Source organism: Ursus maritimus, unplaced genomic scaffold, assembly GCF_017311325.1.
Source record: "Ursus maritimus isolate PB19 unplaced genomic scaffold, ASM1731132v1 scaffold_19, whole genome shotgun sequence".
In the NCBI taxonomy this organism is placed as follows: domain Eukaryota; kingdom Metazoa; phylum Chordata; class Mammalia; order Carnivora; family Ursidae; genus Ursus; species Ursus maritimus.
In genome coordinates this window covers 48,770,671-48,782,493 of record NW_024424341.1, presented here as the reverse complement: position 1 = coordinate 48,782,493, position 11,823 = coordinate 48,770,671, and the positions used below count along the sequence as shown (strand labels likewise).

Genomic DNA, 11,823 nt, shown 5'->3' with positions numbered 1-11,823 from the left:
CCGGAGTGGGGCTCCTCCCGGGCCTCCCAAACTTTCTCCAACGCCCTCGGATTTATCCCTCCCCCAGTTCCCCAGTTTTTCCTCGCCTCCGCAAGTCGCCATGCCTGTACCCCTGCGTCCTCTTGTGTGTCTCCCCATTTTCTTCTTGCCACGTTCCTCGTCCCACGATCATGCCTCTGACGTTCCCCCCATATCCGTTTTCCCGCGTCCATGTCCCTACATCCCTTCCAAGCGCCCATGTGCTCTCCTGACCCCACCACCCCTGTGTCCCGTTCCCCCTCCAAGCGCCTTGACCACTCCATGCTCGTGTCCCCATGTTCCGCGTTCCCTGTAGGTTCGTGTGCTTATGTCCTCCCTGAACCCCCAGGTACCCCCGTGTCCCAGTCCCCCGTCCTTTCCATATCCATGTTCCCGCGTGCGTTCGTGTCCCCCGTGTTCCCCCAGAAAGGCACGCGGAGCCGCGGCGGTGAAAGCCGTTCCTTTATTCCGCCCCAGACAGGCTGCGGTCACAAGCACACGGGAAATCCACTGATGGCATCCGTGCTCTGCACGATCATGTCCGCCAGCAGAAAGCAGAAGCCTGGCGGGAGGGGAGCGGAGGGCGGGTGAGGGACGGTGGGTCCTGGGGCAGATGGCTGGGAGCGCCCCGCGGACTGGGGTTTGGAGCCCCAAGGGCACCCCTGCCGGGTCTGCGGGAGTCGGGAGCGGAGTGTGTTGAGGAGTCCCCGGGAGGGCGGCTGGGAGTCTGAGGGGAGGGGTTCCTCTGGGCAGTCTCCTCCACCCTCCTCCCGCTGTCCAGGTTACCCGCGAGAATAGAGAAGGGTAAAGCCAGCCACCCCGAAAAATAGGACCACGAGAAGAAGACGTCGTTTTTCCACGCGTTCTTCACGGTGTAGCCTGTCAAGGCGATCAGCAGCAGCAGGCCTGGGCCCCGCGCACCCGGTGAGCTTGGCCGGGGGGCCGCACCCAGGCCGCGCCCATCGCTCGAGCCACGCCCCTTCTCCCAGCCACGCCCCCTCCTCTGGGTGTCCGGCCCCTCCCCCCCACTCCCATCCCCGCGCCTGAAAGCGCGACCCCTGAGCCCCTGCCCCCTGCAACCCCCAGGCCCACCCTGTGACTGAGGGACCGCTGCCGTCTCACCGTAGAGGAAGAAGATGCCGCTCGTCGTCTGGCCCCGCGAGTCGCCCTCTTGGCACAGAATGCGCAGCCCCATCACCAAACCCACGATGCCGGAGCCCACCGCCAGCACCATGCACGCCCCCGTCACCGCCAGCATGGCTGCGGAGAGCGGCCGCCTCAGCCCCGCGCTGGCGCCGCCCCTGGCCACCACCCCGACCCGCCGGTACGGGGCTAGGAGCAGAGCTGACGGTTTGGATGGGGACTTAGAGGTTACTCCATGAGGGGCAGTTAATGTCGCAACAGGGAAGTAGGTCCCGAAGTGGGGGTTCGTGGTAGTCTCTGTGGCGGAGGAGCAGGTGGACCTGAGACTGGAGTGGAAGGGGTGAGTGTGGGGGCGCCGCAGGATGTGCCCAGCTGCTGTGCCAGCTGCGGTCTGCGCGGGGGCGGGGGGGGGTGTCTGTCCAGTGGGGAACATCTGGGCGGGCCGGGCCTCACTCTGGCAGGGGATGTTGGAGCAGGTGCCGCCATGACACTCCTGCCACAGGCCACTGTGGCCCCCAGGGTAGCGGATCCAGTAGTTGGTGGCAGTGGAGAGAATCGTGAGGATTTTGGCCAAGAAGCCCAGTAAGGTGCCCCCGCTCTGAAGGCTCCGCTTCACCCCCATGCCAGGGAGGCTGCTGCCGAGGGCCACACATGCAAGATTGGCCAACCCCCCTCCCGTCCCCAGACCCCTCTCCCGGGTCCTTCCAGTCCTTGAAACCCCCTCCCACATGTCCCTCCATGTCTAACTGCACCCCAGCACCTCTGTCTGGGGACCCCTCCTTCAGGCCGTCCCCAAACCCAAGACCTTCATGGCCTACTGCTCCTACTGGGGGCCTTGAGACCTTACCCCCAAAGAATCACTGCTTAGAAACCTCCCTGTCTTTCAAAGATCTCCATGCCCCAGTGGAATGTCCCTTTAGCCTGTCCAGTGCCCTCCCCACCCCCATGCCCCCACCCGTCTACGTGACTCACACCCAGCTACCAGGGCTTCTTAGACACAGAGTCCAGAGGAGTGGGGGAAGGGAGACTGGGTCTCTGTGAGGCAGGAGGAGTTCCAGAATCTCCTCTCCCATCAGCCATTTAAAGAGATAACCACCCACCCACCCATGACACACATACACACGTAAGCAACTCTTCCAGCACAGACAGCGCAGAGTCAGACGGCAGGTCTGGGGGGAGCCAAAAGGCCATGACATAGTAGGCCATATCCTTGTGGAAACTCTTCCCTTCATCCCATAAGCACTCCAGGCCCCCAGCTCTCTGACTGCACCCCTTTCGGTCCCCATGCAAGCTCTTGCCCCTCTTCCTCCTCCTCCCTCCACTTAGAACCCATTTTCCTGGAGTCTCCATCCTGTGTCTTCTTACCAGAGGAGCTTGTCACTGGGTCTCTCTCCCAGACCCCTGACAACCATATCCCGACTGAACTCAGCAACTTCCACCCAACCAGGGAGGACTCTGCCATCCCACCCAGTTGGTTGTGCCAGACCCCTGGGCACTATCATCCTTGCCCCCTCCTGCCCATCACTCCATAAAGCCCTTGGATCCCTGAGTCCGGTTCCTTCTGCCCCCCTGAATCTTTCTGGCTCCTTCCCTCTTTTCCATCTCACGCCCTGGTCCCAGTCACAACCATGGCGTTGCCAAGCTCCTCTCTCCCTTCTGCCTGCCCCAGAGGGGTCTGTCTGGCACCTGGAACTGACGTTGACCCTCTCCAGCTCACAACCTTGTAGCTCCCTGTTTCCCTCAGAAGAGAGTCACTGTGGCCTCAGGGGCCCTGGCTCCCACCTGCCTGTCCGTCCTCATACTCCACCACCCCTGCATTCTACATTCCATCACAAAGCACTGTTCTCCATCCCCTGAAAACTCCCAGCCTTTCCACACCTCCACCTTTGGGTCCCTCCACCTGGATGACCTTTCCTTGGCCCTTGAGAAGCCCCTAAACACCCTCCCCCAAAAAAGCTCCCCTCCACCCTGGCCTGACACAGTCAGTCTTTCTCCCCACCATCCTGGGCTCTGGCTGCTGTCTCACTTCCCTCCCTGGACTTACAGCCCCCAGTGGGCAGGGTGCCGGGTCAGACTCCCATCAGCATCCTCAGTGAGATGGAGCAGAAAGGAGGAGCTCAGGAAAAGCCCCCGGAAGGAGTAAATGAATTAATGAAGTGAGCGAGGAGGACCAGAGTGAAGAAAGGGTGACAACATCAGAGAGGGAGTGAGAAGGCAAGAGCATGAAGTGGGAAAGACAAAGGAGAAAAGAGAAAGGACAGGGTCTCAAGGTAGAACCAGGGAGAAAGACAAGGGCTGGAGAATGTTGCCGACATGGGGCCAAGCCTGAGTCCGCACCGGCCCCGGCTCCATGCGTGGGAGCCACCTGACAGTAGCTGGGGGCTCCGACTCCTTTCTGGGCACCGAGCGTCGCCCACCAGGGAGGTGGCTTGCCGTCAGCTTGTGTCGTGGCTGAATTAATCTCAGAATAACCAGATCCCAGCAAATTTTTGTTGAATGGATGAAGAAACAAGTGGAGGGGTAGTGGGAAGGCTGGTGTGAGGGCTAGAGGGAGGGTTGCGGGCGCCCGTGGCTCCTGATGAGGTCTTCCGCGAATAATGCTTCATCCTGCCTCTGGCTCACAAGGTGTCATAGCCGGGCTGGGGGCCACGACAGTGAGCACCCAGGCTCAGGCCACCTGCGGTGGCAGAGAGAGGTTAGCATTAGCCCCCACCCTGCTCTCTCAGAGCCCCAGCCGGCCTATCCAGGTCCCAGAGGAGCAGTTACCTGTACAGAACAAGAGGACAGCTGAAACCCAGCCCAGGTAGAAGGACCAGGAGAAGAAGGTCTGGACCTGGGGGTGTTGAGGCTGGTTCCACCGCTCGCTGGTGTAGACCACCATGGCCACCGTGGCAAAAATGGCTGGGGATGAAGACGAGAGAGGGCTCAGCCCCTCTGCAGGAACTCACCGATCCCCATAGCCCAAGGGCAGCCCAGAGTCTACCTGCAGCAAAAGCCATGATAGAAGAGGCCAGGGGCCAGGAGCCTCGAACGGACAGTGAGGGGATGCAGGACATGATCAGGAAGGTCACAGACACCAGGCCCCACACGGCGGCCAGAATGAGGAGGCTCTGCGTCGCGTGGATGTAGTCTGCTCAGAGGTAAGACTTCAGTGCCCACCCCTCCAGTAACCCACTGCCCCCAACCGGAGAGACCACTATACCTTACCTGCTATATTGTTCCTAAACGCCTTTGGCCAGAGCCCCGAGTGTAATGAAAAGCCGGGTCCCCTGGCCTCAAACCAGTAATCCGTGCTCAGAGCAATCAGGGTACACACCAGGCCCAGGGAGCCAGTGAGTAGAGCCGAGGACCTACAGAGCTCCATGGAGGTAAGTACTGGGTGTCTGGGTCCTGGGGACGAAGAGGCTGGTGAGCTGGACTCTTGGGTCCTCTGAGCTCAAGAAAGAGAAGGCTTTAAGACTTTAAAACCAGGCCGGTTTGGTCTCATGCAGTTCCGGGTAGATGAGTATTGCCTACACCCTCCCTTCCTGGTTGCCCCGACAGCATCCTCCCCCCACAGAGGTCCGGTTCCCCTCACAGTGTGTGGTGGGGAGGGTGTCACATCATCAGTGGTTTGGGTGGTGGCTCAGAACTTGCCTCTGTTTTAGGTTCTATACCTCCCACCCTTGGAACCCTCAACATCAGAGGAGACTTCCTGGAAGAGGTGTGAGAGAGAGGCTTGGGGGCCCCAAGGTGGGAGGTGACAGATGAGACCAGGGTGTGAGTTAAACGGGGGGATGTGGCCAAAGGGGACAGTTGGGGGTTGTGTCATGCTTTCCTGTGGGTTCCGCAACCTTCCATTCTGGAAGAGGGAGGCCCCAACTCTCTGTGGAAGGAGGGGGCTGGAGGCCGGGATGGTTGCGGCTGAAGGAGAAGAGGGCTGGAGGCCTGGATTTGGGTCCTGAGGAGAAGGCGGGCAGGCGGGGGCTCAGACTCCTGGATCCCTGCATGGAGCTTATCCCCCAGGCAAGCAAACAGTGGAGAATCACAATTCGGAAAGTTTGTGGAGAGCAAGACATGTCCACATCCTCCTCTGATAAGAGTTCACAGACAGCTCCACCTTGAGCAGGGCTTCCAGTGTGGTGGGCTCCATCACCAGGATCTGGGTGCCTGAGGGGCAGAGGCAGGCACACAGGACCGTCCCACCCTCCCGCCACTAGCCTCCTTCTCCCATACCAGCATCCGGTCCTAAGCAGTGCCTCACCTCACTCATGAACAGGTATAAAGGGAAGGTGCCGCAGCCCAGGGAGGAGGCATAGGCACCCTTGACCTCTATGAATCGAGGAGTGGCCTGGAGGAGGACCTCTGTCATGAAGATGACCTGAGCCAGCAGTCTCCCAGCGGCTGGTGAAGGGGAGACCCAGAGTGACTCAAGAGGCCGGGTCATCTTCCGTTATTGGAGGCTCCAGTTTGCAGGCCCCCATCTCTCACCCAGACCCTCACCCCTGAGGTCACTGACCATTCCTGAGAACACGCTCATGAGGACAGGCTCCCAGGGCCAGATTCAGGTCATAAGCAGCAGGGGCACCGACACAAATATGGCGGTGCGAGTACTCTGGTGAAGAGCAGCAGACAGGCTTCGGGAGGATGGCCATGGGTGTGTGGTGAAGGGAGTGTGAGCGCACAGAGCCCATCTGCAATCTCTACCCCAACCTTAACTCCAGCCCTAGCCTCCAACCCAACCCCATGCTCATCCATAACCTCCTCTCCAACCCAACCCAACCCAACCCAGCTCTACCCACACACTCAACCCCATCCTGATTCCTAAACCAAACCCTGTTTTCATGACCAAGACCAGCTCTAAACCCAGTCCCATCCCCAACCCCAAACACAACCCACTCCTTAACCCCAGCTCCAACCTCTAATTTAACCCCATCCTCCAAACTAACCTAAACTCCACCCTCTTATTCACAAACTCAGCCCCAACCCCATGTCCAAATCCAAGTTCAGCCCAGATAACACTTCCAGCCCCACCCCCACTTCCTCATGCACTGCCCTACCCCCCATAATTCCTACCTCGACCCTACTCATTATCATCTCAATCCCACCCCCAGGCCCAAGCCTGTAACCCTGTTTCATAACCCCTCCTTTTTTTTTTTTTTTTTGAGTTTATTTATTTAAGTAATCTCTACCCCCAACGTGGGGCTTGAGCTCAAGGCCAGCCAGGAGCCCCTCCTCTTTCGTGTGCTTAAGTCCCACCCTCACTAGCATGGCCCAGGTTCTTGGTGCCCACTGGCTCGTGCACCTCAAGCCAGTAGAGGCAGACTAAGGCCACCAGGTGAGCCTGAAGCAGCCAAACATGACATTGAAGATGCAGTTGTCCTGCAGAAACTCCACCTTTTTTCTTGACAAGATGTGTGTGTTCTGAAGCTCTTCCCAAGACCTCAAGTCCCCGGCTCCCTCATGCTGTCCCAGTTGTTGGTCTCGTTGGGTCTCTACCCGTCCTGTCCCAGCACCACCAGCGTTTCTCAATCACCCCGGGTCTCTTCCAACTTTTTCCAGCCTCTCCCAGGCTCAGGGAATTCCTTCTGAGGCCCCACCCCGAAGAAGCTCTGCCCAGTCCTCAGGCCCACCTGGACCCCCTAGACACCTGGTCTTTATTCTGTCGGTTCTGTCTTCAGAGCTGAGGTCCCCCAGTCCCAAGGCTCCCCCTTCAGTCCAAGACAGTATTCCCACACGCCTAGCCCAATTATTATCTCCCGGGACCTTGTTTACTTGGCTTGACCCAAAGTGTCTCTCCTTCCACCAAGTCCCACACATCCTCAGACCTCAAGAACTCCAAGGAAGAAGCAAGGTGTGATTAATTTGGGGGCCCCCAGGGCCCAGCATGGAGCCTGGCCCATAGGAGGCCTCTGGAAATATTTAATTCATTTTTTTGTTTGTTTGAGAGAGAGAGAAAGAGCATGCAAGCTGGGGGAGGGGCAGAAGGGGAGGGAGAGAAAGAATCCCAAGCAGGCTCCACGCTCAGCGCAGAGCCCCATGCTCGACCCTGAGATCATGACCTGAGCTGATATCAAGAGTCAGTCACCCAACCAACTGAGCCACCCAGGTGCCCCCGGAAATATTTAATTCAACCAGCACTTCTTATAGTAGAATGTAGCCTCATGTATCCGCTCTGACATAAAAAAATAAAGAACATTAGATGGAAACTATCAGCAAAGAATAGTGAGCTGAGGGGCGCCTGGCTGGCTCAGTTGGTGGATATGTGGCTCTTGATCTCAGGATCGTGAGTGCAAACCCCACGTTCGGTGGAGAGATTATTTAAAAATAAAATCTTTAAAAGCAAAACAAACAAGTGGGGGAGGAGTGCGTTGTGATTTCAGATAAGGTAGTCAGCGGCAGTGAAAAGGTAACTTTGGGGCAGAAACCTGACCGACATTTGGAAAGAGCCGTCCAGGAGGAGGTGACACACACTAGTGCCAGCATGGTGGCTGGCAAGGCGCAGCGCAGAGGAAGTGAGAAGCCAAGCATTGACCTTGACAAAGGATTGGAGTGGCCTGTCCCCTGGGAAGGAGCTTCTAAATCCTTGGCGTGTCCTGCCTGATAAGACTGTCTTTGATTACCTGGGGTCCTTGAGCCACACTAGATAGTGTGTCCTGTCTGTGTGGTTTATGGCCCGGGGGGGGGGGGGGGGGGGTCTGGGCCATGCCATAGCAGGATGACCCCTGGAGGGGCTGAAGATTGAGTAGCTGAGGTCAGCCATGTGATTTCTCCATGCCTACAAAACTACCTCGGACCTTGGACAGTGAAACCCCTGGATGCCAAGGCTGGGGTGAGCTTCCCTGGTGGGGAATACTCTGTGCAGACCGTCACACATTGTTGGTGGAGGCAGTAAGCGCTGTCTGTGTGACTCCCCTGGGAGAGGACAACTAGAAGCTCACACCTGGTCTGGATGCTGTCTGCGAGCCTCTTCCCTTGGCTGATTTTCATCTGTATCCTTTGGCTACAATCCTCTGTAACCATGAGCATAACAGCTTTCCAGTGGCTCCTTCTAACAAATCATTGAAACTGAAAGTGGTCTTGGGGACCCCTGAACTTCAGTGAGGGAGGAAGGATTGAGTCAAAGAGTTAGCGGGGTCTGGAACACATGGCACTTTGTATGACCTTGGTAGACTAGCATTTCATTGGCGCTGGGAGCCACTGGGGGGTTTAGAGCTGAGAGGTGATGTGATTTGAATCATGCTTTAACGAAAATCCCTCTCGATGCTGTGTAGCGTATGGACTGTGGGGGGCAGGAAGAGGGAAGGGGCACTGGCAGAGCCAGTTAGGAGGCTGAGGCCATAGGCCAGGTGAGACAAGATCAGGGTGGTAACTGGAGAGCAAGGAATCAAATTCTGGACACATTTTTCGGTAGAGCCAACGCCACTTGCTGATGAATGAGATGTGGGACACAATAAAACAGGTGAGGAGGATTCCATCACTCTTGGCTGGAGCAGCTGGATGACAATGGGGCAAGATGGGGAGATATGGGAGGAGTTGGTATGGGACGTGGGAGAGACCAGGACACGTGAGATTTGAGATGCCTCTTCTTTTCAAGTGGATATTGGCAATGAGTCGAGGTACCACATCATTATTATTGCTAGAATAAACTCCTATAAATATGATTCCTGGAATAAGCCTCAGTAAATACGTCTACTTAAATAGGCCTCAATAAATTACGATTAGAGAAGGCCTCAATTGCCATTATTAGTAGAGGAAGCCTCTATAAATATGGTACTATTGTTATTTGTGGAGTCCCCAATAAATATTTCTAGGGAGTAAGCCTCTATTAATATGACAGTTTTAACATAGGCTGTAATTAATTTTCTTATTATTAGAATGGGCCTGGCTAAATAGTCTTATTATTTTATGATAGATATCAGTAAATCTCATGGCAACTGGGCACAGCTTCTTGAATGAAGTAATGAATGGGTGAATGAGAAGGTCAAGGTCATGAACGGTGTGTGGAGAGTCAGGAGGGGCTGCCTATCAGAGATCCGGTGCTTCTAATTGGAGGGGCCCATCCAGGGAGGGGAGGCACGGTTAGGAATGCTGACTGGAGACGGAGTGAGTGGAGAGCGAGGTGGTTTTCTCACAGATCTTTTTGTGTATCATATTATCCCACTGATATTATGATTCATGAGAAATGTATATTTGGTCTTTGTGCTGTTCCTGGCACAAAGCTGCTAAAAGCCTTGGAATTTCATAGGTGATGAGGGCCTTGAAGGTGTATTTGCTTCCTTAACGAGGCAACTGGGGTGGAGGGAGGGGGAAGCACTCCAAGGTAAGGGCAGGTTGCCTGGGGAACCAACCAGGTGACGAGAGGGTTGGAACTTTCAGTCCCAGCCCCTAACCTGGGGAGGGAGGGACTGAAGACTGAGTAATCACCAGTGGCCAATGATGCACTCAAAGATGCCTGTATAATGAAACCACCCTGAAAACCCACAAAGACTGAGTTCAGAGAGCTTCCAGGTTGGTGAATGCATGCGTAATGGGGAGAGTGGCCCCCTGAAGAGGGCACAGAAGCCCCTTGCCCTTTTCCCACACTTTGCCCTGTGCGTCCCTTCCATCTGGCTGTTCCTGAGTTAGAGCCTTTTATAGTAAACTGATGATCTAGGAAGTAGAATCTTTCTCTGAGTTCTGTGAGCCGCTCTAGCAAATTAATCAAACCCAAAGGGTGAGTCATGGAAACCCCCAATCTACTGCTGGTCGACCAGAAGCCCAGGTGACAAGTTGCACTTGCGGTGGCATCTGATGGGGGTGGGGGGCAGTCTTTAGGACGGAGTCCTTCCCTTGTGAGCTCTGACACTACCCCCGCATAGGTAGTGTCAGAAATGAGTTGCCTGGTGATGTGGGATTAAGAAAAAAACACCCAGAACTGGACCTACACATCTGTTTCCTAGATGTCGTAGTTAACCCCTGGGTGGGGACTGTGTGATTCACGTCTGTCCCCATCCCTACAGAGACTGAGCGGGTTGGCCTGTAGTAGTCCAACTACCCGCACCCCATCCACCACTCACACCTGTTTCTCGTCACCCCAACTCCTTAAGGACCACACCTTAGTAGTTTCACATCAGTTTTATTAGCCTCTCAAAAAGTCGCTCTAATGGAGATCCCATTTCTCTAACACCACCCCCCCATGTGGGCTGGGCCTTGGGTCTTCTCAACTGCCTCCCACCAGGCCCCATTCTTCCTCCTTCCCCCTTGGGACACAGGAGTCAGAGGCCCCCACCCAGAGTCCAGGACTGAGCCCCCTCATGCCCAAAAGGAGCCAGGCCTTCAGGCCTCTAGACCCTCCCCCTCCTTTTCAGTGGCCCCATTTTAAATTCCAGATGAAGTTGGGGGTACATCGGGCTCAGCGGGGAGTAGACAGGCGCCGACATTCATGCATCCGGTAGGCACACATGTAGAAAATCCCTGCGGGAGAAGAGAAGTCCTCCTAACCTGGGCTCCCACCCCAATACCCCAACACAGCTCTCCCTTTCTCCCTGGGTGTCTGTCTTCTGGCCCAGTGCTGGGGGGCCCGTGTGGGACACCCCATCATCTTGCCCTCTGGAGTACTGCCCACTCTGCCATGGACACTGACCTTCCCACCCCCAAACCCTCGTACCTGCAAAGAAGGTCATGAGCAAGGCCACCCAGCCCAGGATGTAAGACCAGGAAAAGCGCCAGTCCCCAAAGCGGCGACCGAGGAAGCTGACAGTGACTCCAGTGTAAATGGCCAAGGCCAACAGGACAAAAAAGGCTGGGGAGAGAGGATGGGGGGAGGTGGGTGGGAAAAGGGTGGGGGTGGGGTTTGCAGGCTGTGCTTTGTAATAAAGAATTTGACAGGGCTGGTTTGGGGCTCTGGTTCCTGGGAGGGAGACGCTAAATCCTTGGAATTTATTGAGTAATAGGAGTGTCTTTGTTATTGTCGAGCCTCTTGGATTTATGCTGATGAGCTGAGATGACAGTGGGTCAGACCTGGTCACCAGAAGGACCGGCCACGCGAACAGAACAGCTGGGCTGTTGTAGGGGCTTTGAACTACTTGGTAAGACCACCCTCTGGGGAAGGAAGCTAGAGATTAAGTTAAGTCACAGGGTCAACTAGGCAGTCGGGCCTTGGCAATGAAACTCCAGCAGGAACTCTGGATGCCGAAGTGTGAGAAGTGTGCAGGAGCTTCCTGGCTGGTGAACAGCTCAGTGGAACATCGTGGGGGGAGGGGGCAGAAGCTGTGCCTTCAAGACCCCCTCCGGCTTCCCCTGTGTATCTTATGAATTAGCTGGTGCTTTGTCATAAATCTGGCATTGTAAGTGTAGTGCTTTCTTGAATTCTGTACTTCTAGCAAATTTTTAAAGCTGACTGCGTCCTGGGGACCCCTGACCCCATAGCCAGTGGGTCAAAAGTGCAGATGGCCTGGGGACCTCTCTTACAACTGAAGTAGGGGCGCCTTGTTAGGAACCGCGCCCTTAAACCTGGCTGGTGATTAGTTCCAGAACCCAGCTGTGGGACAGCGGCTGGTATAAGAGGCCAGCATCAGGCATTAGAACCAGTCTCGGAGTTGGGGTGGGGTCGGGGTTGGGGTGAGACTAGGATGGCCATGGAGCTGAGAATGAAGAGGAACCCCTGCCCCGTGAGAGTGGTGCTGGGGATGGAAATGGGCC

General features: G+C 56.0%; 3 protein-coding genes and 1 long non-coding RNA gene across 6 annotated transcripts in view; 1 reads left to right on the top strand and 3 right to left on the bottom strand.

The window, feature by feature from the left end:
• Positions 1-465: 465 nt before the first annotated feature.
• CLDND2 (claudin domain containing 2) lies at positions 466-3,521 on the bottom strand. Of its 3 annotated transcripts, XM_040632966.1 has the most exons (3): positions 1,141-3,521; positions 805-924; positions 466-580 (listed from the first exon to the last, which is right to left on the bottom strand). In XM_040632966.1, exons 1-3 carry the CDS (start codon positions 1,889-1,891, stop codon positions 507-509), a joined length of 945 nt encoding a protein of 314 aa, XP_040488900.1. In that variant the 5' UTR covers positions 1,892-3,521; the 3' UTR covers positions 466-506. The 3 variants fall into 3 exon arrangements, with proteins under 3 accessions (XP_040488900.1, XP_040488898.1, XP_040488899.1); XM_040632964.1 differs by having other exon boundaries at positions 466-924; XM_040632965.1 differs by lacking the exon at positions 805-924.
• Positions 3,522-3,637: 116 nt separating this feature from the next.
• NKG7 (natural killer cell granule protein 7) lies at positions 3,638-4,669 on the bottom strand. Its single transcript, XM_008684729.2, has 4 exons — positions 4,369-4,669; positions 4,145-4,291; positions 3,928-4,062; positions 3,638-3,838 (listed from the first exon to the last, which is right to left on the bottom strand). Exons 1-4 carry the CDS (start codon positions 4,523-4,525, stop codon positions 3,780-3,782), a joined length of 498 nt encoding a protein of 165 aa, XP_008682951.1. The 5' UTR covers positions 4,526-4,669; the 3' UTR covers positions 3,638-3,779.
• Positions 4,670-10,424: 5,755 nt separating this feature from the next.
• Positions 10,425-11,823, bottom strand: part of LIM2 (lens intrinsic membrane protein 2) — a 5,554-nt gene continuing 4,155 nt past the window's right edge. Inside the window, 2 exon segments of the mRNA XM_040633003.1 lie at positions 10,425-10,596; positions 10,790-10,924. Of these exon segments, the coding sequence (XP_040488937.1) occupies positions 10,535-10,596; positions 10,790-10,924 (197 nt within the window). The 3' untranslated portion in view covers positions 10,425-10,534.
• LOC121103360 overlaps positions 11,049-11,823 on the top strand; it is a 4,787-nt gene continuing 4,012 nt past the window's right edge. The window contains exon 1 of the long non-coding RNA XR_005835529.1: positions 11,049-11,210. This is a non-coding gene — a long non-coding RNA (uncharacterized LOC121103360). The remainder of the gene's footprint in view (positions 11,211-11,823) is intronic.

Bases quoted from the DNA above. Each gene is read 5' to 3' on its own strand.
- NKG7 (XM_008684729.2), bottom strand. From the start codon at position 4,525: ATGGAGCTCTGTAGGTCCTCGGCTCTACTCACTGGCTCCCTGGGCCTG. The intron at 4,292-4,368 runs GTAAGGTATAGT...ACCTCTGAGCAG, and splicing joins GTTTAGGAACAATATAGCAG to ACTACATCCACGCGACGCAG. The intron at 4,063-4,144 runs GTAGACTCTGGG...CTTCATCCCCAG, and splicing joins TATCATGGCTTTTGCTGCAG to CCATTTTTGCCACGGTGGCC.
- CLDND2 (XM_040632964.1), bottom strand. From the start codon at position 1,891: ATGTGGGAGGGGGTTTCAAGGACTGGAAGGACCCGGGAGAGGGGTCTG. The intron at 925-1,140 runs GTGAGACGGCAG...CGCGGGGCCCAG, and splicing joins CGGCATCTTCTTCCTCTACG to GCCTGCTGCTGCTGATCGCC.